At 39.1% G+C, this 22,749-nt stretch overlaps 1 protein-coding gene and 1 long non-coding RNA gene across 4 annotated transcripts in view; both read right to left on the reverse strand.

Moving 5' to 3' along the window:
- Positions 1–720: 720 nt before the first annotated feature.
- LOC134614725 (uncharacterized) overlaps positions 721–22,749 on the reverse strand; it is a 186,035-nt gene continuing 164,006 nt past the window's right edge. Inside the window, exon 2 of the long non-coding RNA XR_010091270.1 lies at positions 721–3,250. This is a non-coding gene — a long non-coding RNA (uncharacterized LOC134614725). The remainder of the gene's footprint in view (positions 3,251–22,749) is intronic.
- MLLT6 (MLLT6, PHD finger containing) overlaps positions 721–22,749 on the reverse strand; it is a 64,343-nt gene continuing 42,314 nt past the window's right edge. For 2 of the 3 annotated variants that reach the window (XM_063458817.1, XM_063458815.1), the window contains exons 13-20: positions 22,231–22,297; positions 18,537–18,664; positions 9,720–9,881; positions 9,481–9,560; positions 9,017–9,339; positions 8,432–8,516; positions 7,429–7,638; positions 721–6,325 (exon numbers count right to left, since the gene is read on the reverse strand). In XM_063458817.1, coding sequence (XP_063314887.1) covers positions 6,284–6,325; positions 7,429–7,638; positions 8,432–8,516; positions 9,017–9,339; positions 9,481–9,560; positions 9,720–9,881; positions 18,537–18,664; positions 22,231–22,297 — 1,097 coding nt within the window. In that variant the 3' untranslated portion in view covers positions 721–6,283. The remainder of the gene's footprint in view (positions 6,326–7,428; positions 7,639–8,431; positions 8,517–9,016; positions 9,340–9,480; positions 9,561–9,719; positions 9,882–18,536; positions 18,665–22,230; positions 22,298–22,749) is intronic. The other variant, XM_063458816.1, reaches the window with a different exon arrangement.

Here is a 22,749-nt window from a genome sequence, read left to right on the forward strand (position 1 = left end):
GTGTCAGTGTTTGTATCTGCCAATGTGTGTGAATCTGTGTCAGTGTGTATATCTGCCAATGTGTGTGAATCTGTGTCAGTGTGTATCTGCCAATGTGTGTGACTCTGTGTCAGTGTGTATTATCTGCCAATGTGTGTGAATCTGTGTCAGTGTGTATTATCTGCCAATGTGTGTGAATCTGTGTCAAAGTGTGTGTCACTAAGCTCAAAATGAATTTCATAGAACACACAATGCATTAACATTTTTCTCAGGACCATGTCTCCTTTTCTTGGTCCATGTTGAGGGAGAGGGATTAGAATTTATAAAGACTGATTCATAGGTTATACAAATGGGTTATTTACTAGAGTGAAAATTCAAAGTGCATTTAAATTTTAAGGCCAAGGTAACCGAAGTGGACATCAATTTCAAAGTTTGGCTATTATGACGTTAAAATTGAAATTCACTTTATTAAATAACCCTATTAAAAAACCCTGATAGGATAATAGATAAGAGTAAACAGACTAAGTAAAGAATTGTGCCCTGCAGGTCTACACACCAGGCTTAGATCAAGGCAAAATATTTGTTTTAAAGATATGTATGATCTTTTTAAAGTAATTAGAAAATAAATAAATACATATCTGATATGTCCCTATTAATTCATGCACCTTTAAAACATGTTTTTTTCACCTTGTGCTCATAACAGATTGTGTAGTAATAAATATCAATAAAAAAAATACTTCATTAAAAAGCAACAAAACCAGACATTTTATTTAGACATGATAAAACAGTCCCCTGTACAATCCGTCATACCCTTTTACAATGGAGACTACAGGAAAGAAGGGGATATATGCAAGCATACAAAGGGATCCTGTGAAAGGATACACAAAACAGATTGCTAGAAAAAGGAAAATAAAAAACTGATTTGTTCTTTTTTTTGTCATATTTATTTCCTTATTTAATAAAACTACACATTATAAATAGCTAAAAACTAGAAAACCATTTATTTAATAATAACTGGGTGTGTACGCATGGGAAGATTCTGGTGTGGAATCCATAAAGTGACACTGCATGAAATTTATCCAAATACTCCTGAGGTGAGAAAGGTGATTTCAAAATGACCTACCAGTTACAGTGTTTACTCAACGCACCAGAGCCAAATCAATTCTGCCTCTATAGTAATATTTATAAGTGGGGATAATAGACAATCAAGACAGGTGCCACTTCTAAAAATTCCAAGAAGTCACATGGCATGTATGCAAATGCACTCCTCCTAAAAATATAAACTTTCTTTATATTATATTTAATTAACAGAAATTAAGTAATGATTACACTACATCACATCATATCTATAGCTGCATAATTTCTAGATCAATTTAGAAAAAAAAATAGTTGATGCTAATTTTAATTACGCTTGATTAATGCACTGCTTTATGTAATAGATTTTTAAGCCGTTTTAAAATTTCATAACGTGAATTTGAAATCTAAAAATGAGATGAAATTAAGGGCAAGCTTTTTGTAGTGTTAGACTACATACTGATTCACTATCGAAACTTTTTTTAGGAGTGTTATCCAGCTAAATATGGCGGTCCTGCTTTTTCTCAGAATACAACTCCCATAAACCACTGGGAGCATTCAGCAGCATAATGGTTTATATTTGTTTATCAACATTTGTGATTTGGGATGTATGCACTTTAGTGAAGAAACTGGATTGAGACACACTTAGATTTTAGAATAATGCATCTTTCATCTGAATTGCCACATTAAAATATCTTGCTTCTGCTTACTGAGATACACTTTGGTGCCATTTTACAGTTACATTTCATTCTTTGTCAATGTGCTAATGATGTATGAACTCCCGTCCGTATAGATGGTTTTTGCAAAGCAAACCTATGTTGATAATTACCACACTCACCCCAGGAGTAATTTAATGTTACCTTCACCAGAAAATTCATTGTCTGTACATCAATTACCTTTTTTTTTTTTTTCTTGCAATGTTTTTTTAAAATTACTTTTATTAAAAAATGTAAAAGCTTTTTACCCCAAATTTAAAAAACAAAACAAAAAAAAACAAAAAAAAACCATTTGAATTCCAGTAGATTCACAGGAATAGAATCACCCAGGAAATATATACGGACCTTCTTCAGAAATATCCACTGCTGGTGTTCCACAAACCCACTGAGAAATTATAAAAGCTTCCTTTTCCAAAACTGGACACACAGATATAAATGTATATGGAATTGTTGAGATGTCTGTGGTCTGTCTTGTGGAAGGGGATTTAATATATTGTTTAAAAGACTTCTACCAAATTAATATTTTGGTCATCTGTTTATTTGTTGCTAGACTGATTTCGGCAGTGTCAAAAGGCAGAGACTACATAGTCGGCAAATAAATGTGCCACAATTAGAGAGCAGATAATAAGACCTACACAAGAATATCCCAGAGCAAAATGGAGAGAACCAGATGGAGGTGACCTTCACTCCACTTCATTATTCCCAATGTGATACTCTCTACTCCATCTAAACTTCACGTTTAATCTTTGTTATTATCAAGGACTTAGTAAAACTAATAGTTAGTTCTTGTACTGTCCACATAAATGTGCTGGGTATAGGTCATAATAAACCTGCTCAACAGACAGGGAGTTTTATCTTGCCTGTCCATTTTGCCCCTATTGCACATTTTGTCTATGTTGCTCCCCAGGACAGAAGAAGCAGAAGTACAGTCCATGGACAAACTTTTCAAAGCTATGGTTTCTCATCTTCTCTATCCAGTGCACAAAACAACTAAGGGAGTATAAGACTTAGACCGGATTCACTAAATCACAAGATGGATGGAGAAGACTAGATGGGCAATAATTCTAAAGTGCAAATCTGAGAGCTGTCAATTTGTGTACGGTCTTAAAAAATTATTACTTCCAATCTGGTGTAACAATAGTGTCCAATTTAGTTGGGTTGATCAGCAAGAAACTCATGGCCAATTAAGGTGCAATGATTCAAGTCTACATGGAAATTAATTGGGACCCGACTGCTCTGCTAATTGTTAATTAACCATACTAGAGCCAAGTAAGTAATACTATATTTGCTCCAAATCACCCAAAGTTGTAGGACTTAACTCTGGATTTAGTAAGTCAAATCAAGGTTGCCATTTGTTTATAGCTCCTATTTCCTATTAATGTGAGACAGGCCGGGTTAAGCCACTCAAATTATGTAATTATTACGCCAAATTCCCTACAACCTTTACCCAACTGACTCTTCCTACTTTTTTCTTAACACTACTTTTGCCTCCCCAGCCTTTGCCAATTGACTTTTAAAGGTAAAACACTCTAACTATAGATTAAAATTTGTGCAGCATGTTTCAACTACAAAGTGCTTCTCGGGGAAATAGACAAAGTGACAGCGATTAAAGCTGTTCACTTTTTCTCCACTTGATATTAAACCTTGAAAGGTATAGTCTATGTGCATAGCTACAGCTCCCCTGTGGTTATTGTACTTTAACTGTCATGTTTCTCTGCATTTCTGAGCATCAAACAGCTCTGCAAAATTGGAATCATTGTCCAAAAACACATGCACCACCAACTTAGCCATCATTGCAACGATGATTATAATTCTAAGATTATAATTATTGAACAATTAATACTCTAAAAGCAGAATTAAACTCAACTGATAAGAAACCAGGATCTCAAGCAGTTAACCCACCATATGGGACGGGAAAAAAACAATTACAGAATTATGGGTGGGCTTTACTAACAGATACTAACACAGGGCTATGCAACACTGCATAGACATTAAAAAGAACAAACAAAAACGCAAAATGTAAAAATAAACAAAAATTACTCCTTGTGTCTTGAAGGTAAAGGCATAAGCCATGCTTTATATTTTAGCAGTTATGGATTCCTTTGCTACATTTGGCATTTAAACATAACTGAAAGCTTAATCAACATTTTTCTTGTTGCGATCCTGTTTCTGACACCCACTTCTCGTCATTCAAGTATACTGCAGGATTATATATCCTATGGGCACCCTGTTCAAGGACACAGCCATCTGAACATATCTCAGCTGTATCAAACCATCATTCTCTCGACGGTAAGGACGGATGAAAAAAACAGTCAACCCTTTTCAGCGCCAACGGATGGGTTAAACTTCTATATAATACTTGCATCCTTAAACATAATCTTAAATAATGCTTGGACTAAACAAACATATGAAAACAGCATTCAAGCTTTTGTAGACGTTCTGCAAGTCATCACAAACTGAAATTGCTTAATAAGAAGAGTGGCTTGTAGTCTTCAGGTTCCCAAAACATGAGATTTTAGTTAAAGAAAAAACAACAATCTGGTTTTACCATCATCTTACAAGTAATGCAGAGTTCTTCCTATCCTGCATGATATGTTCCATTAGAATGTTCTGAAGATTTAAAAATACACATTGCATTATATTCTGTCTAAAATTATCTTTGCTGGATCTAAACTATGTTGAACATCAAATTAACCAAGTCTATACAAAATCATATAATTTGATTTATGTCAATTTTCCACGTGTGTTTACCTTCCAACTAAGTGATATTGCAAAATACTTGTCTGCAAATTACATAATGACAGCATGTGTTGGTATAGATCTGTGAAAACATGGAATTATAAATTAAAGAGAAAGTTTAATATTTGACAAGCCCTTAGATGACTATAAGAAATTTGGGGTCAGTAGTAGATACTGTGGCATGATATATATGGTGTTCTGATAACTTGTATAGACTCTCTATGTACTAGTTGTTTGGTACAGAATAGTTTTAGGATTTAATAAATCCTACACAAAATGGATGCATTTATTCAGTAGTGAATTGTGGCGAACTAACTTTAACTGAAATAGTTGAATTAGAAAATTTCTTGAATTTTGACCTAGAATATACAATTCGGTTTTCAGTTAATCAAAATGAACCATTTAGCACATAATCTTACAAAAGAATTAGACAACTTACAGCAGTTATAGGGTTCATTTGGAAAACAAAGCTTCCTCTGTACTAAACAGTCATTAAGACGCCAAAAGCGACTTTTGGAAGGTGCAAAATATTGGGGTATGCTCTGGATAATAAACAGAACCCCAGAAGATAATATTTCCTATTTGCCTCCAAAGACCCGGCTTGACACAAATCTACATCCTGTGCTAATGGATTCACAATATAAACAGCTACATTTATTGCTCTCTGTATAGAAACTAACAATTCACACATGGAAACGTGAAATTAATAGAATATAAATATATATATATATATATATATATATATATATATAATATGGGTCTCATGTACAAGTAAAAACACAAGGACAGTGCAACAGAGAGCATAACGCAGAGACGCTTATCCTTCATGAGGATTGATACTATGTATCACAAGGTGCTTCAGGATCCGCCCCTGACGCCAGAGAACGGAATTAGGCTGGAAGCTACAAGATTCTTGGCGCAGGGGCACAATTATTTGCTTCCAAAGTGCGAAGCTTTTCATCTAGAAGGGAGGAATGGCTCAGATCCCAAAATAAGAAGAGGACTAAAGCAAGGGATACAACAAACTGTATTCTGAGCACGTGTGTAAAGTTGCTTAACACTATCAAGGCTCAATGAACATCATCAACAGGCTTTGCCAGGTCTTTTTTTACAATTTTTTTTTTTACCTGGGAGGCTACCATGTTAAAAGTAGGGTTCATATAGCATTGCTTTACATTGAAAATAAACAATAAACCTAGTGGAATCTGAAAAGAGATATTCACTGGCGCAAATAAAACAAACACATTTGGGATTAAAGCAATGCCAATAAACCAAACTCTCAAAACATATATCTGAAAACATGGACCTGCCTAAAGAATGAAAATTAATGGACAAACATAAGGGCCCCAGTGGTCTGGCTACCCAGATTTTAGACTGCAGATATAAAGTGTGTGTGTACACACATATATATGCACTGCATGATTGACACATAACATAAGTTGTTCGCAATCTCTCTGTGGTCTACCAATATACACCTATAAAAGGTATAGACATGGTTAATGTACACGTATACGTGCCACTTACACTATGCCACATGCACCTACGTGGGACGGCATACACATACATACACTTTAATACACACTGTTTATTTTGCTGCTTATATATGGAATATCATGTGTGTTCTTGGCCTCTGTGTCTTTTCGACACCGCTTTTTCTCTGACATGCTCTCCTGTTGATGAGCCTATATCTTCTTTATGTCTGGTCCATTCCCTCCTGTTTCTTCTGCTCACTTTGGTAAAGAAAGTCCACTGGAGGTGAGTGGAAGGGGTTTAACTTATCCCTTGTCATGGTTTGTGGGGGTCTTCTCACTTCCCCTCTGCAAAGAAAATAAAAATAATAAAAGAGTACAATGAGATTTAAAACCAAAAATATAAACGCCAAATTTTAGCCAATTAAATTGAATGGTAAAACTGAGGCTAAAACAGTCGAACTAAGACTAGAGCGGTGATAATTTAGCAGAATCAGCTATTTAAGCCTTATTTTATCATATGGACGTAATTCACAAACATATTTATTATTAGCATTTATATAATGCCAACATATCAACATATTTCAAAAACGCTTACATACAAAGGGGATATAAAATAACAAGTATTGGCATACAAAGTAATGTTGACAGAAACAAGAGGTGAAGATGGCCCTGCTCAAATAAGGTTAAAACTTATTGTTTCACAAATAGACTTAAAGGGAAATTATAGTGTGCAAATTCAAATTCTTTTTTTTTCTTTAAATGGTCCCCAGCATCAATGTCATCTCTGTAAAAAGTACCTAAGCTAATACACATATTTATCTACCTTTTTCCATTGCCCTCCTGCTGTCCAATCATCCTCCTTTTCCATCAACAAGCATGATGATGGTTTGGCAACTTGTTATCCAATCAAATGCTTCTCATAGAGAGGTAGCAAATCCAATGCTTCAGTATGAGAAGCATCAGACGATGTTCAATGTCCTCATGCAAGAACCTAGTTTGACTGTTCTCACTGCAGAAGTACAATCTAGTGGTTATCAGGGTTCAGTCCTGATATGTAATCATTATCAAATCTCAAAAATGCTAATGTTTTGGCGTGTATTGGAAGGGCATAGGGCGATGCAGTAGGGGTTCCCCTGCTCGAGTCTAGCGGTTGTGGCTCTGGATGGCGTGTTTTTAGCAAGATATTAGGGTGATTTAGTCCGGTTGATTGGGAGCAGCCAGAGATGGCGTCTGTATCGCTACTTGACTGCGCCCCCGCTAAAGTTCCTTTTTGGTGCTTAGAGTGTGCATTTAAAGTGATTAGGACGTAAAACTTCTTCAAAGCAATATTTAACAGAGGATTAGAACAATGAAAATGGTTAGGAAACAATAGTGGACATATAGTAATAAAACAACATGAGTAGGTTAACAGTAAGTAAAATAAAGTGAGCCAGTATATATGTACTCACCATGCTTTTCTGTAACCCTGCTTCACTCTGTGAACTCAGAAAAGTGGGTGGCTGTGCTGTCAGTATGGGAGGGGCAGGTGAGGAGGCCATGGTGCTACAGGTGGATGTGACAGGAAGCAGTGGTGGAGCAGGCGGTGATGTCATTAGACGCTGCAGCTCCTGTCGTTGCTGGATGTGTTGAACAAGCTGATACAAGATATTCTGTTGATCCTAGGACAAAGAAAGACTGTGATCCAGAGATTGTGGACAATTATTTTTTGATAAATAGTAAAGTGAGTTATCTGTGCGCGTGGGTATTCCTCATATCACTTATGAGACCAAGGCTCAGGAGATCTAATTTGCCTTCAGGATCAATACAGACCAGCTTTCCTGATTATTCACTCTGTGCTTATGCCCTTCTTGAGCATATATTTTCTCCCTGCTTTATCAGTTGAATATTATTTTAGGGGTAAGTGCCTGTCCAGGTGATCTGTTTTGCAGAAAACCTAACCCTAACTCCTATGATTTTATTGCCTTTGATTTTATGGTTTTATGCTTTATCATCATTCACTCATATTCACCAGATAAGATTAAGTCATCTACTGTGGGACAGTTTTTTGTACTCTAATATCTAGCCAATTTATTGACGAGTGGTAACGTAATTAGTAGGTACAGTTCTACTGATTTTGGTAGTCTGTCCAGTGGAGCTTCTAACCAATTTCTCCACCTTTTCTATGCTCACAGTACCGCTTCACATCTCCACCATATATGTGTCACAGTTCTGTTACACCTCCAGCATCTTCTGCGGTTAAGCCCCCAAAATGTTGCAGCCTGGATTGGATTAGGCTCCACCTATAGTGTATTTTCTTGCTTATTTCAAGGTGGGTGGCACATGACATCCCTCTAAAGGCTCCAAATGACTTTGTTCCCATTCCGACACTAAGTTTAAGTTCCTAGTGTCTCCTAGCTATCTGAGTGCTATTTTTTGATTTAGATAAAATTTCAGGACACTGCCATATCTTACCGAAGACGGATGTGACGAGGCAATCTGCTGTAACTGCTGGATAAGATGCCTCTGCTGCTCTGATAAGGAGGTAAGGGGTGATATACTGTGAATGGGAGAAGAATGAAAGAACAAAGGTAAATGGCAAACATAATTAATTATATAATGACATTTGTAAGAGAAAAACAGGGATAATAACAAAGCGCAGAAAATTCTAGAGCAAACTTGAAGGTAAGTAACAGGAGACAAAGCAGCATTACAAAACAGTGCTAACTATTAAAGATGGAATAAAATAATTAAATTCTATAATAATAATAACAAAATATAATATTTTATAATATTAATAAAATATATATACATGCATACACACACACTCACTCACACAAACATACAAAAGAAACAGGAGGGAGTAAGAAGGTATAGGAATAATCGTCTCCTTGCCACAACCATGTGAAACACTGATTGCCACCATATTCTTACGCCTATAAACTGTTTCTAAGTAAAGAGACTATTTTTTCCAGGCATCCAGACTAAGATGGTGGTGTTCATTGTAATGAATGGAAATCCAAATTGCAAGATTAAGCTGTGACTATAACACATTACTACCTGGTTGGTAATTGTGCAGTGGCAGGCCCACTGCGCAGAGTATGCTGGGATAGTGCTGTGGCTCCCTGAAGCCCTCCGTTGAGGCTTCCCAGTATTCCATTCAATGACAGTGTTCCAGAGCCCCCAGAGAGAGCCCCCAGTAAAGGTATGGTAGCAAGCGTTGAAGGACCACCAGGGCCAGTAGCTCGCATCAATCCATTCATTAGCTGCTCTGCTGCTATAGGAGGAAGAGAGGGCCCTGTCTGTGGAACAGGACCAGGGGGTGGGGTACTGTGCAAAGATAAACAGGAACTACTTCTGCTGGGACAGCCAGAGTGTGTCTCCTGTGGATGAATTGCAAAAAAAGACATAAGGCATAGCATGGAAATGATCTGGAGAAAGACAATGGAAGAAACATGGCATTAAGGTGAGATGAGTCTTGTGCCTCACATACAATTAAAAACATACTCCTTCACAAGCCTCACCTCAGACGATAGAGAGTTCTCATTGCGAAAGCTGCTCTTGGAATTTGGACTCCTATTGCTAAGAGAGTCGTGGGATCCCACTGCGAAGAAGGGGAGGGAAAAAAAAAATGATCAGAAAAATAAATAAATAAAAGCAAAAGCTCCTAAAACCCAGAGAATGCAAAAAGTAGAGTTGGAGACAGCACAAGAAGTCTGAACAAGGAGACAAAAAAGATATGAAATCTGGGATAGAAACTCACCTTGGGCAGAGATGGTCTGTGGTTGGGTTGGCGGAAAAGGGGAGGACAGTTGAACATTCAGTAGTTGCAGTTTCTCCTTACGAGCAGTAAGTGTCATTATCTGATCCTGCAAGGAGCGATTTTCCTTCTGAAGGGAATGCAAGGCCTGGAGCATCTCTACAACTGACACAGTGACAGTCAATACAAACATGATATCTCCAACTGACGGGTCACAAACAACATGAGCTGATACAAATTCTCAGCTGATGCTCTCAGGTAATGAGTGCAGCCCTGGTGCTACCTCCTGGGAGGGTGCCTGAGTATTCCTGCTTGAAGTTTTGCTTGACTATCAGAGATTTTATCCATAGAACTCTTGCGGCAGACTCTGGCCTGCCAAAGATGATCTCAATTCACTATTTTTATACGGTTTACCATTTAACACATTTTATGTATTTTTCTACAGTAATGACATTGGGACAGACCTCTAGACAATTTAACTTGTAATCCCAAATATATATTTTTTTATTTTGTCCCTTGTTGTTCATGTACTTTCATTTCATATTACCAGTGTATTCTCACTGTTACCTCTGCTTATCCTTTGCTCTCATACTTGGACAGATACAACGATGACCATGGGCCTTACGATACATGCATAAAAAGAATATCGGTTCATTTTTCACCTTTCACGTGAATGTCTTACTTATCAATCTTATTATTCCATAACCATAAGAGTTTAAAACTAAAAAGAATATATGTTGTCTTGTAAATGCTCAGGAAATTGCTATAACTTTTAAAAATACTCAAATTTTAAATAAGTTAATATATATATATATATATATATATATATATATATATATATATATTTATACATACACACACATACAGGGATGTATCTATCACGAGGCAAACAGGGCATTTGCCTTGGGCAGCACTTTCCAGGGGGTGGGGAAAAAAAACACAGCCCCAAATGCCCCCGGGGCAGGCGGCCAGCGAGGGAGCACTTTCTCCTGAGCTTTCCCTGCTCAGCTCCCTCGCACGACCCACAGTGATGCCTTGAGCCGGATATTCCGGCTCCCTGCATTACTGTGCAGCGCGCGAGGGAGCAGAGCAGAGAGATTATTATTATTATTGCCATTTATATAGCGCCAACAGATTCCGTAGCGCTTTACAATATTATGAGAGGGTATTTAACCCCTTAAGGACACATGACGTGTGTGACACGTCATGATTCCCTTTTATTCCAGAAGTTTGGTCCTTAAGGGGTTAAATATAAATAGGACATAGGATAGGAAAGGATTTTATTGATTTTCTTGTACATTATACAGGGACAGAACTGTTCTCTTTTTTCTTGCATTTACCAATTTAGGGTTATCCCCTTATCTGTTCCTATTATTTCTCCTACATCTATATAGGGCCCACCCCCCTACAATTTATCTTTAAGGTTTCAGTACCTACTTTGGCCCTCTTTGGGAAATACGAGCCTAGGCCTCTGTATCCTCTTTGGCTCTTATTAGAATTGTTTATTTCCCTAATCAACACTGTGCTCGCATCTTATGACTGACCTATTGGAAAAATTGGGTGATCCCAATTTAGGTCAGGATGAGATCACCAATGTCTTTTCTACTAATCCACTTACCAACAATGATACTATAAATAATGACATTAATATTTCCTTCTTTGCCATTCAAAAATTATATCAAGAACAAACTAGGAGTTTTGGGGAATTGACTAGCCTGAAACAATATTCACAACAAAACTAGTACCTAGGGGCTTACACCCCGACATTCTTCTACCAGATAAAGTTCAGACCGAAGAACAGCTCGGTGAATGGAACACAATTTTATTGGACTGTTCTTTTCGGCTGATGGACTTTTTGATCAAATTAGAAACCACTAATTTTGATGAAACCAATTCAAAACTGCAAAATGAAATCATAAAAATAAAAAACTTTAAGTCCGATAACCTGTATGTACCTATGGAAAACAAGCTACAGCAAAATATCACTAATTTCAGACAACATTTAAAGATAAAAAAACACAATAAATTCCAAAGGGATTTTAAAGATTTCAACAGTGGTGAGATTTTCAGGCAAAAGAGAAAAAACAACAGAAGTCCTAACAGCTATAGAGGGTCCTCTTCTGGCGAGACTGACTGGTCTGACCAGACCAACTTCGGAGACCCAGACGTAACAAAAGCACTGACCGCAAAAGGGACTCAAGTGTCCAATCTTATCAGAATAAAAGCATTCTTAGAAATACTGACAAATCTGTGTCTTTTTTTGGACATCCCAATCCCCCTTGAAATTAGTAACCCCCCCACTCCGTCCACCGCACCATCGGCCACTTTTTTAAAGCAGGACTCCCCTCGTCAGCAACGGGGGAGACTCAGGGACAGAGATCGTTGGGCTTACAAAACACAGGGTCGAACACAAAGGACATAATCAGTAATAGAATCATTAATTGGTCAGATTTTCCATTACAAACACGTCACATCACCCTCCTTAGCAAAGGACTCTCTTTTGTACCCACCCCTACCTGCAGTAAATTCAATTGGTCAAAAGATATACATCTATTTGGCAGGAAACTTGCCCTAAACATCATGCATGCAAAAAAAGACCAACAGTTGGCTAATGAGTTAGGTTTCTCTTCTAAGGACTATGAGCTATCCAAAATACTGACTAGTCTCCAGGACGAACAGGACCCTTGTAGACCCCTCACTAACTTGAAACCTCCTAGTTGCTTTACCCCCAACTTTAAGGATACTCCTCATGTAGATTTATTTGTGGAAATGTCCCTAAACCAATTTGAAATGACTTCTAATTACCCTCAAACTCCCAACAATTTGAGTTCGCAAGAGCGTTTAGCATTAAAAGAACTAAAATCACTTGATAATATAATTATCAAGCCAGCGGATAAGGGGGAGTAACATCGTCCTATTGAACAGACAAGAATACATTGACATGTGTATGAGTCATTTGGATGACAAACTATCTTACAGAACCCTTTCCACGGATCCAACTACTATGTTCCTAAGCGAACTAGACATTCTGTTAACTGAAGCCAAGACACTTCAGATCATAACCCCAGAGGAATTCTAATTTCTATTACCTCATAACAATCCAATAATTGCTACATTTTACTGTTTACCTAAAGTACATAAGGGGACTCGGCCACCGCCAGGGAGACCTATAGTGTCGGGGAATAACTGTTTAACTGAATGTCTTAGCCAATATATGGAAAAAATCTTACATCCAATTGTGCTAACGTTACCGTCCTACCTTCAGGACACTAAAACTACCTTACAATTCTTACTAGACAAGACAGTTCCTCCTTACGCCATGCAAGCCAGCTTGGATGTGGTTGCTCTGTATACGAACATACCTCATCATATTGGTCTTAGAGCATGCCAATTTTTTCTGGAGAATACCACGTACAATGACTCCCAAAAAACATTTTTTATCACTGCCCTCCACTTTATACTGACCCATAATTATTTCATTTTTAATGGTCAGTATTATTTGCAAATCTCTGGGACAGCTATGGGGACAACTTGCGCTCCTACATATGCTAACCTATTTTTGGGATGATGGGAACAGCATGTTGTCACATCAGCCAGATTTGACCAGTTTCGCGGTTTCATTTTGAGCTGGCACAGATATATTGACGACGTGCTGCTCCTATGGACAGGTCCAATTCATATTTTTGAGGAATTCGTACAAACCCTTAATGACAATGAGATCAATCTCAAGCCAACACATGTGATCGATGAACACAAACTCGTCTTCCTAGATCTAAAAATTATACTCACAGAAGACGGTACCATCCAAACTGAATTGTTTCGGAAATCTACTTCGACCAATAGTCTTTTACATTGGGAGAGCCATCACCCTTACAGACTAAAGGCATCTATTCCATTTGGCCAATACTTACGAGCGAAAATAAATTGTTCCGAAGATTCCACTTACTATAAAGAATCTCAACTCCTAAGATCTAGATTCTAAGAATTAGGTTATCCAAATCGTGTTCTCAAGCATGCTTTCCAAAGGGCCAGTGGCATCAATAGACACCTGAGCCTCACTATGACCAAACCAAAACTGGACTCAAAGACACCTAGGTGTGTTGCCACTTTCGATCAAGGTTGGAACACAATGTCGCACATACTGCATAACAATTGGCCCATCCTACTTCACAATCCTCTTCTTAGGAACAGTTTACCGAATCATCCACCCCTTACAGCCCGCAGACCTACCAATTTACAGGACCTTCTCGTCCATAACCACCTATCATCACCATCTCCACCTGGCAATTGGCTATCAAGTATAAAAGGAACGTACAGGTGTGGCCATTGCAAGGCATGTAAGTATATCACACCTTCCAAAACTGTTCAATCAACACAATCCAAGATTATCATAGCTACCAATGCACTGGTGAACTGTAGCACTACACGGGTTATCTACTTAATAACATGTAGTTGCGGCACCCAGTATATTGGCAAGACTTTTCAGCAGTTTCGTAGAAGAATTCTACAACACGTCAATTCCATAGACAATACTATCACTCCAACACCTGTGGCCAGACATATTAACAATTTCCACGAAGGCAAACCAGAAAATTTAAAATTCCAGGCAATAGAAAGACTACTACCCAATCACAGAAAAGGAAATTTTAACAGAATTCTGTTACAAAAAGAATCCAAATGGATTTATCTCTTTAAGACATTGGTCCCATCAGGACTGAATTAAGAATTTAATTATACAGCATTCATTCACTGATGAGCACTATATACTTCATTTGACTTCACCTTTAATTGATTAGCACCTCTTGGTGCAGTAATTAATATTTTGATAGTTTAGGTTAATATAACTTTCTACCTCACATTTACATTGGTATCTTTACTTTAGTGACAAAGCACAAGTCGCTAGCATATGTCATCAACATGTAATATCCATATACTATTTTCAATATTTAAGTATTTAGATGGGCATCAATCATTTGGATGCTTATAAATATACATTCAAAACATGACAATCACGGCGGACTTGTTTGATATGCGCTTTGTCTTCTATTTTGATCGCGGTGAGCCACTGTACTTGTTAATGATTACTGATGACATCATGCCCGCGGTCTGTCCAATGAGGACTCTTGGCGGGCTATTTAAACTCACCTTGTTCGGGGAGTCAGTTCCCCCTGATGAGCCTGTGTGTTCGGCAAAACGCGCGTCGGGGCTCTTGACATTTGATCCTGCTCGGTGTGATTTCCTGTCATTGCCGTGCTATTTTACACGCTTATTATTTTTTCAGTTATTATCGCTACACCCAGGATCCTTGGACCTTTCACTGTAGCTCGATAACCATAGACTACAGACTATTAAGACTTTCTCTAGTGTACTAGCCTAGCACTGTGACAAGCATTATCGGTAGGTGCCCACGAAGGCACAGATTAGGGCATCAGCTATTTATGTAGGTAGTTAGTTTATATATTTATTTATTACATACAGGTGCCCTCGAAGGCACAGCTTAGGACTCCTACCTACTTTATTATTGTTTGCTAACTAAGGGCTATATCTTTTGCTATATGGATTGGGACACCCAGATACCCTATCTTAACAGTGAGATTTTGAAAGGCTGGTACTAGATCGGGTCTTTGTTTCTTTAGGGGCATATATTAAGATAATTGTTCCCATATAACTCTCTGTCATCATACAGTAGATTATACTAGCCCCACTTACACTGGGGCATTATCTGGTGGGCTGTATATATCGGATCTATTTGTGGAATCCCAATAGATATCGTTAGACTGCACTGATACATTATACTTTTGCTACTCTTGCAACTGTATCGAGCACACTACAGCTACCACTTTCTGGTGTGCTGTACATATCGGATCTATTTTTGGAATCCAAATAGATACTGTTAGATTGCACTGATACATTATATTTTCGCTACTCTTGCTATTGTATCGTGCACACTGTACAGCCACCACTTTGGGGACATATCTACTTCACCTCTCATGGTGATTTGTGCCCCCGTTTTTTGTCCACTTATTTTTGTCCTTTCACTCCCCGTTTGTATATATTCCTCACTCAGTATTTTTAGTTTGAGTCATCTCTTCTGCCTCAGTTATCCATTACTGCGGCAGTGGTGACCAATGACCTTGTTACTACTAGTGTGTGTTTGTAGATTTATTTAATAAAGGATTTTTATTGATTTTCTTGTACATTATACAGGGACAGAACTGTTCTCTTTTTTTCTTGCATATAAATAGGACCATTACAAATAAACTTACAGGAACAATAGGTTGAAGAGGACCCTGCTCAATCGAGCTTCCATTCTATAGGAGGTAGGGTGTAAAACACATTAGGACAGGAATTTGCAATCAAATAAGGTGGGCTGCACTTTAGGAGAGGGCAAGAGACAGGTATGTGAGGTAGGGGTTAGTCTTGGAGGCCATAAGCTTTCCTAAAGAGATGGGTTTTAAGGCACTTCTTAAAAGATGCAAGACTAGGGGAGAGTCTGATGGCGGTAGGCAGGCTATTCCATAGGAAGGGAGCCGCCCGCAAGAAGTCCTGCAAGCGCGAGTTGGCCGTACGGGTGCGGACAACGGACAGGAGGTGGTCACGGGCAGAGCGGAGAGACCGAGAAGGGACATACCTATGGATCTGTGAGGAGATATAAGAGGGGCTAGAGTTGTTCAGTGCTTTATAGGTGTGACTTAGTACCTTGAATTGACTCCTATAGCATACAGGAAGCCAATGTAAGCACTGGCAGAGGGGTGAGGTGTGAGAGAAACGACTAGAGAGGAAAATCAATCTAGCAGCAGCGTTCATTACGGACTGTAGGGGTGCAGTACGGCTATTGGGAAGACCAATCAGGAGAGGGTTACAATAATCCATGCGTGAAATTACTAGAGCATGGACAAGCTCCTTGGTAGTATCTGGTGCAAGAAAGGGGCGGATGTTTTTAAGATGGAATCTACAGGATTTGGCAACATGCTGGATGTGAGGCTCAAAAGGTGAGACCAGAGTCAAGTATGACGCCAAGACAGCGCGCTTGCAAGGATAGACTGATGTTGGTACCACAAACTTGAAGGGAGAGCGAAAGAGGAGGATCAGTATTAGGAGGAGGAAAGACAAGGAGCTCGGTTTTTCAGAGATTGAGTTTCAGAAAGCGGGAGGACATCCAGTCAGAGATGGAAGAAAGGCAAGCAGTGACACGTTGCAGGACGGCAGGGGAGAGGTCCGGGGAGAAGAGATATAGCTGGGTGTCATCAGCATACAGGTGGTAGTGGAATCCAAAAGAGGTAATAAGTTTGCCAAGAGAGGCAGTATAAAGAGAAAATAGAAGGGGACCAAGGACGGAGCCTTGGGGGACTCCAACCGAGACAGTACGAGGGGAGGAGGTATCATTAGAAAAAGAGACACTGAATAGAGATCACAGCTCCTTCACTGACAACTTAGAGCGGCTGCCCACACGTCCGGCCGCCTTCCTGCCCAGCAGCCCGGCCAGCAGCCCTACTGGACCCCATGTGAAAAATCCACCCAGCTATCTCAAAAGTACGGAGGCTGGGTGGATTTAAATTTGAAAAATAAATAAATAATAATAATAATTGTGAGTGTTCGGGGAAAACGTCTGTGTGTGTTTACAGTGAATGTGAGTGTGTGTGTCAGTGAATGTGAGTGTGTGTGTGTGTGTGTCAGTGAATGTGAGTGAGTGTGTCAGTGAATGTGGGTGAGTGTGTGTTTCAGTGAATTTGAGTGAGTGTGTGTGTTTTAGTGAGTGTGCCAGTCTGTCAGTGAGTGTATGCGTCTGAATGATTGTATGTGTCTGTCAGATTGTGTCAAATCAAAAACTGTGTAAAATCAGTGAGTGTATGTGTGTGTATGTCAGTGTATCTGAGAGTGTGTGCTGGTCCGTGAGTGTGCCTGTCAGTCAAAAAAAGTTAACAGGAAGAGATGTGGCATTGGCAGGAAGGGGTGGGTAAATTTAAATTAGGGGGTGCCCGAGATCTGTCATACCTAGGGCAGCACCATTTCAAAATACACCACTGCACACATACACACATTATTAACCCTATTCCGGACTTAAAAGCTACTAAATTTCTCTGCATGCCAGTGGTGAGACAGTCTCCTTGTTGCCACCGAATAATTCCTTGCTGAAGTCATCAATACAGATGATGTGTGTCCACTTAGATGCTCCTCAGAGAAAAGCATTCCATGCACGGCTATTACAGTAATCTGCCAACAATATTTCTCATAGAGAAGCATTGAAAACAATAATTATCTATAGGAAATAAACACTCATTTCTGACTTGAATGACCGTTCATAGGAAGTGAAGCAGGGAACCCTCCTGTCTGGTTGGTTGAAAGTCAGAAATGGCTACTGAGTGGATTTATAAAAGTTCCCATTTCTCTTGATTGCACTCACTTGAGAAGTTAATTCTTCAGCTTGATTAGAGGGCCCTCTAAAGGTTACTGTCATCAGAGGATTCTGGGTCAAGTGTTTTTTTAAGCAATTTGTCACAAACCAAGGGTCCACAAAAGCCTGTATTGGCAAGGTCAATTTCCTCCAGATGTGGATGGCATTGATAAGCGTGACACTCTAATCTAAATTTGGTCAGATCTGATACTGCTAATGAGGAAATGTAACTTTCACATAGGTAATACAGCAAGCCAGATGCTGGGCCAAAGGCACCAAGTGGGACCTTGGATGTGTCAAAATGTTCAAAATGGTTTGACACAAAACCAGGTTATGATGTCTGCAGCCTACTAGCACCATATTTATGTACCTGCCTAATCAAGATCTTGCTAATACCACCCTCACCTTGTTAATTGTAAACTTACTATTAATCCCTGCTTCTCCATGCTTTTCCAAGAGTTGCTCAAGGTTGGCAGTGATCTGAGGAACACTTTCATTTTGACTGCACGAGCCGCTTGGATCAAATAAGGGGGGCAGACTGCTGATGGGTGACCTAAAATGTAAAATGATTAATATAGATGTTATGCACATCCGACACAATTTAATATCGTAGACAAACTTCTTCCCTACTTGTATTTCACACAAACCCATGTGCACAGTCCAGCATGCACACAGTCCTTGCACAATCAGGCTTGCAATGTGTCTATCTTCGTTTCTTCTATATAGAGGTACAAATGGTTTAATTCACTGAACAGAAAATTGCAACCATACAGTTATAGAATTTTCATCCACTTTAACTAGTTACATCCTATAGGTACACCACTTCTCTGCACATGGCTTGAATAGAACAAGTCCCTTCACCCATAAGTGATTCTGGGACTTTCATAAACTTATTGTTTTTTTAACACTGAATTTTTTCTTCAAGTACACTACTCATATAGTAGACATATTTTCAATTGATGTCACATGGTAATACAATAAACACTGGATACACAAGCTGTTTAGGATAAGAGAAGAGGAGGACATTTATTTTATATTAAAGGACCACTCTAGTGCCAGGAAAACATACTCGTTTTCCTGGCACTAGAGTGCCCTGAGGGTGCCCCCACCCTCAGAGTCACCCTCCCGCCCAGCTCTGGAAAGGGGAAAAGGGTTAAAACGTACCTTTTTCCAGCGCTGGGCGGGGAGCTCTCCTCCTCCTCTCCGCCCTGTCGGCTAAATGCGCACGCGCGGCAAGAGCTGCGCGCGCATTCAGCCGGTTGCATAGGAAAGCATTTACAATGCTTTCCTATGGACGCTTGCGTGCTCTCACTGTGATTTTCACAGTGAGAATCACGCAAGCGCCTCTAGCGGCTGTCAATGAGACAGCCACTAGAGGATTAGGGGGAAGGCTTAACCAATTTATAAACATAGCAGTTTCTCTGAAACTGCTATGTTTATAAAAAAAATGGGTTAACCCTAGCTGGACCTGGCACCCAGACCACTTCATTATGCTGGTCTGGGTGCCTAGAGTGGTCCTTTAAATCAGCTCAGCCATATTTTTTTTCCCTTTCAAATTTAATTTCCTTATGCTCTCTGCATCTTAATGCACCTTGCCTTTATTCATATTTATTATCTTTTTTTTCTGGACCTTTCCTGTTATCTGCCCTCCACTATTTCTACCATTAGGGTTAGAATTATAATTAAAAGAGGCTAAATTAGTTCCTAACCATAATTTTAAACCTCACTTAACCCTAAATATCATCTTATCAGCCCTCCACAATTTCTTTTATTTCTTAGGATTAGATTAATAATTCAGTGAATATAAGTGAATAAATTCTGTGATACAGGGCGCTTCAAATTAATGAATACAATGTACAATATCGTGGTAGATGTACAGTATAGTGATAGCAGCTAACACACCAAAAGTAGGAACTCTACAACCTACTAACAATCAATTGTGGAAAAAAACGCTATTGTGCAATTCTATGCAGAAATAGTGTAGAGGTGGAGCGCTTTAAGGAATAAATCACTTACTCCTGCAAATTTCAAATTTCAATTTTATCGGATGTTTACTGTGGACTCTCTACGAACGAGAAATGTGTGTGGAGAAGAGGGCACACTTTGCCAGTAGGCAAGATGGCCGAAATGGAACGCACGATAGACTACAGGAAGCCGAAAGGGACACTTGGAAATAATTCAGCATCCCCTTATCTCAATCAATGTGGGACGAATACACGGACATATTTTACTTCCGTGTATGACGTCATCCGCACGGTACGTTGTGCGTAATGACGTCACGCTATCGGAAGAAATCACCAACAGCCGGGTCTGTTGACTCCCATCAGGAAGAACGCCGTGATTGGATGTATCACGGGCGTCATCCTCCAATGGGCTTTCAGTTAGGGATATTTAAATTCCCACTTAGCAGCATTATGTATACCGACTGAGAAAGCCGAAACACATCGGCGAAACGCGTCTCGGACAACAGCACTGGCACTTGAGTACATTGAATTGAATTTATTTTATTGTTTTTATGTTTATTTACAATAAATGTTAATTTCTCCTACCAAGTGGACTAGTGACTTATGCTGCTACAAGAAGGGAACTGTCACCCTATAATTGTCAGTATACCTATATACTTGGAGCCCAGTTATAGGCTCCTAGCAAGGTGAAAAGTGATTTGTGATTTACATCTTACTGCATACCTTACCAAGGATTTCTACACCAGGGCCAGCACTGCTTCCCTGTTTTTCTCCCATTTTTTGTCTCCTATTTGAGGTTTTCCAACTTCTAACAACATCCATATGGACTTTTACATCATCCATATTGTCTCCTGAAATTTGCAGGAGTAAGTGATTTATTCCTTAAAGCGCTCCACCTCTACACTATTTCTGCATAGAATTGCACAATAGCGTTTTTTTCCACTAATAATTCAGTGAAGCTAACGGCTAAACAGGTTTAAAACAGTTAAAATTTAAAAGAGAAAATTCGAAAGAAAAATAATGTTAGGAACTAATTTAGTCTCACTCAATTATTATTCTAACCCTAACCCTATAAATAGTACAAATAGTGGAGAGCAGATAACAGGAAATAACCCTAGACATAGTGGAGGATAGAAAAAAGGACATTTGGGGTTAAAGGATCACTATAGGGTCAGGAACACAAACATGTATTTGTGACCCTATAAGGTTAACACCACCATCTAGCCCCCGTCCCCCGTCCCCCCCGCCCCCCCCCCCCCCCCAAATATAGTAAAATCTTACTTGAATTCCAATCTGCAGCTGCATAGTTTGTACCGGTTTCCTTTTGACCTGCCTCTGACCTCTGACATAATCAGAAGTGGTAGCCTGATCCAATCACAATGCTTCCCCATAGGATTGGCTGAGACTGACAGGGGCAGAGCCAGCATGATTCAAACACAGCCCTGGCCAATCAGCATCTCCTCATAGAGATTAATTGAATCAATGAATCTCTATGAGGAAAGTTCAGTGTCTGCATGAAGAGGGACGAGACACTGAATGTTTTGATGCATTTTAGGCAGCCATGACCCAGGAAGGATCTCTAACAGCCATCTGAGGAGTGGCCAGTGAGGTTATCACTAGGCTGTAATGTAAACACTGCATTTTCTACTCACCAGAACAAATTCAATAAGCTGTAGTTGTTCTGGTGATTATAGTGTCCCTTTAAGGTGAGGTTTAAAATCAGGGTTAGGAACTTAATTTGGCCTCACTCAATTAGGATTATAGCCCTAGAAATAGTGGAGGACAGATAACAGGAAATGCTTTTTTCCCCCATGTGCCTGATGTCAATACCTGGGTGCCTTCATCTTGTTCTCCTCTGCTCCGATGACTGCTGTTTACTCTTTAAGTGGATTAAATGTACTGATGGTTCGATTTGCAAATAAACAGGACCTTGCTTTAAGCTCCGCTTATTGTCAAGTTCTGTCAACTTGACTCCTATACATAAGGAAAAATAGTCTCTAACTTTTTTATGTATTTTATGAACTTGAGCAATTAAAAAAAAAAATGAGATTCAGACATAGGGAGCTATATGGAAGCAGATTAGATAAAGTTTATATTTTGTGACAAATCCACATTATGTAATCACTTGCCTACTGTCTCCCTACTGGACACTTACATTGAGGACAGACTTTCTCGGGGTGAACTTCCTCTGCATACAAAACTGCAATCTTCCAACTCAGGCTCTAGATAAGGGAGAAATACACCAGCTTCATCATATTGTCTTCCATTGTGGTTTTTTTTTGTGAACATACTTTATACAATGTTTTCTCTAATTCCATTAAAAAAAACAAAAAAACATATTAGATATGATGCGGATTGTCCCAAGTTGTCACTTGCAGACCATAATATTAATAATTACAGGGACTTTAAATCAAATCAAAAAAAAAATTCTAGGAATGGATGCATATCGAAATTGGCATTGTTGAAATCAGGGCCAGTACAATGTTACATGATTCACGGCATGTAGATTACCGTATTTATCGGCGTATAACACGCACTTTTTCTCCCTGAAAATAGGGGGGAAATGATGGGTGCGTGTTATACGACGATATACCATATTTACTTACCTGTCTTGAAGCGTGGGCCGGTGTTCAGCGCGCACCGCGGTACTGGAACTTCAATTTCAGGTTCCGGT

Source organism: Pelobates fuscus, chromosome 6, assembly GCF_036172605.1.
Source record: "Pelobates fuscus isolate aPelFus1 chromosome 6, aPelFus1.pri, whole genome shotgun sequence".
Taxonomy (NCBI): domain Eukaryota; kingdom Metazoa; phylum Chordata; class Amphibia; order Anura; family Pelobatidae; genus Pelobates; species Pelobates fuscus.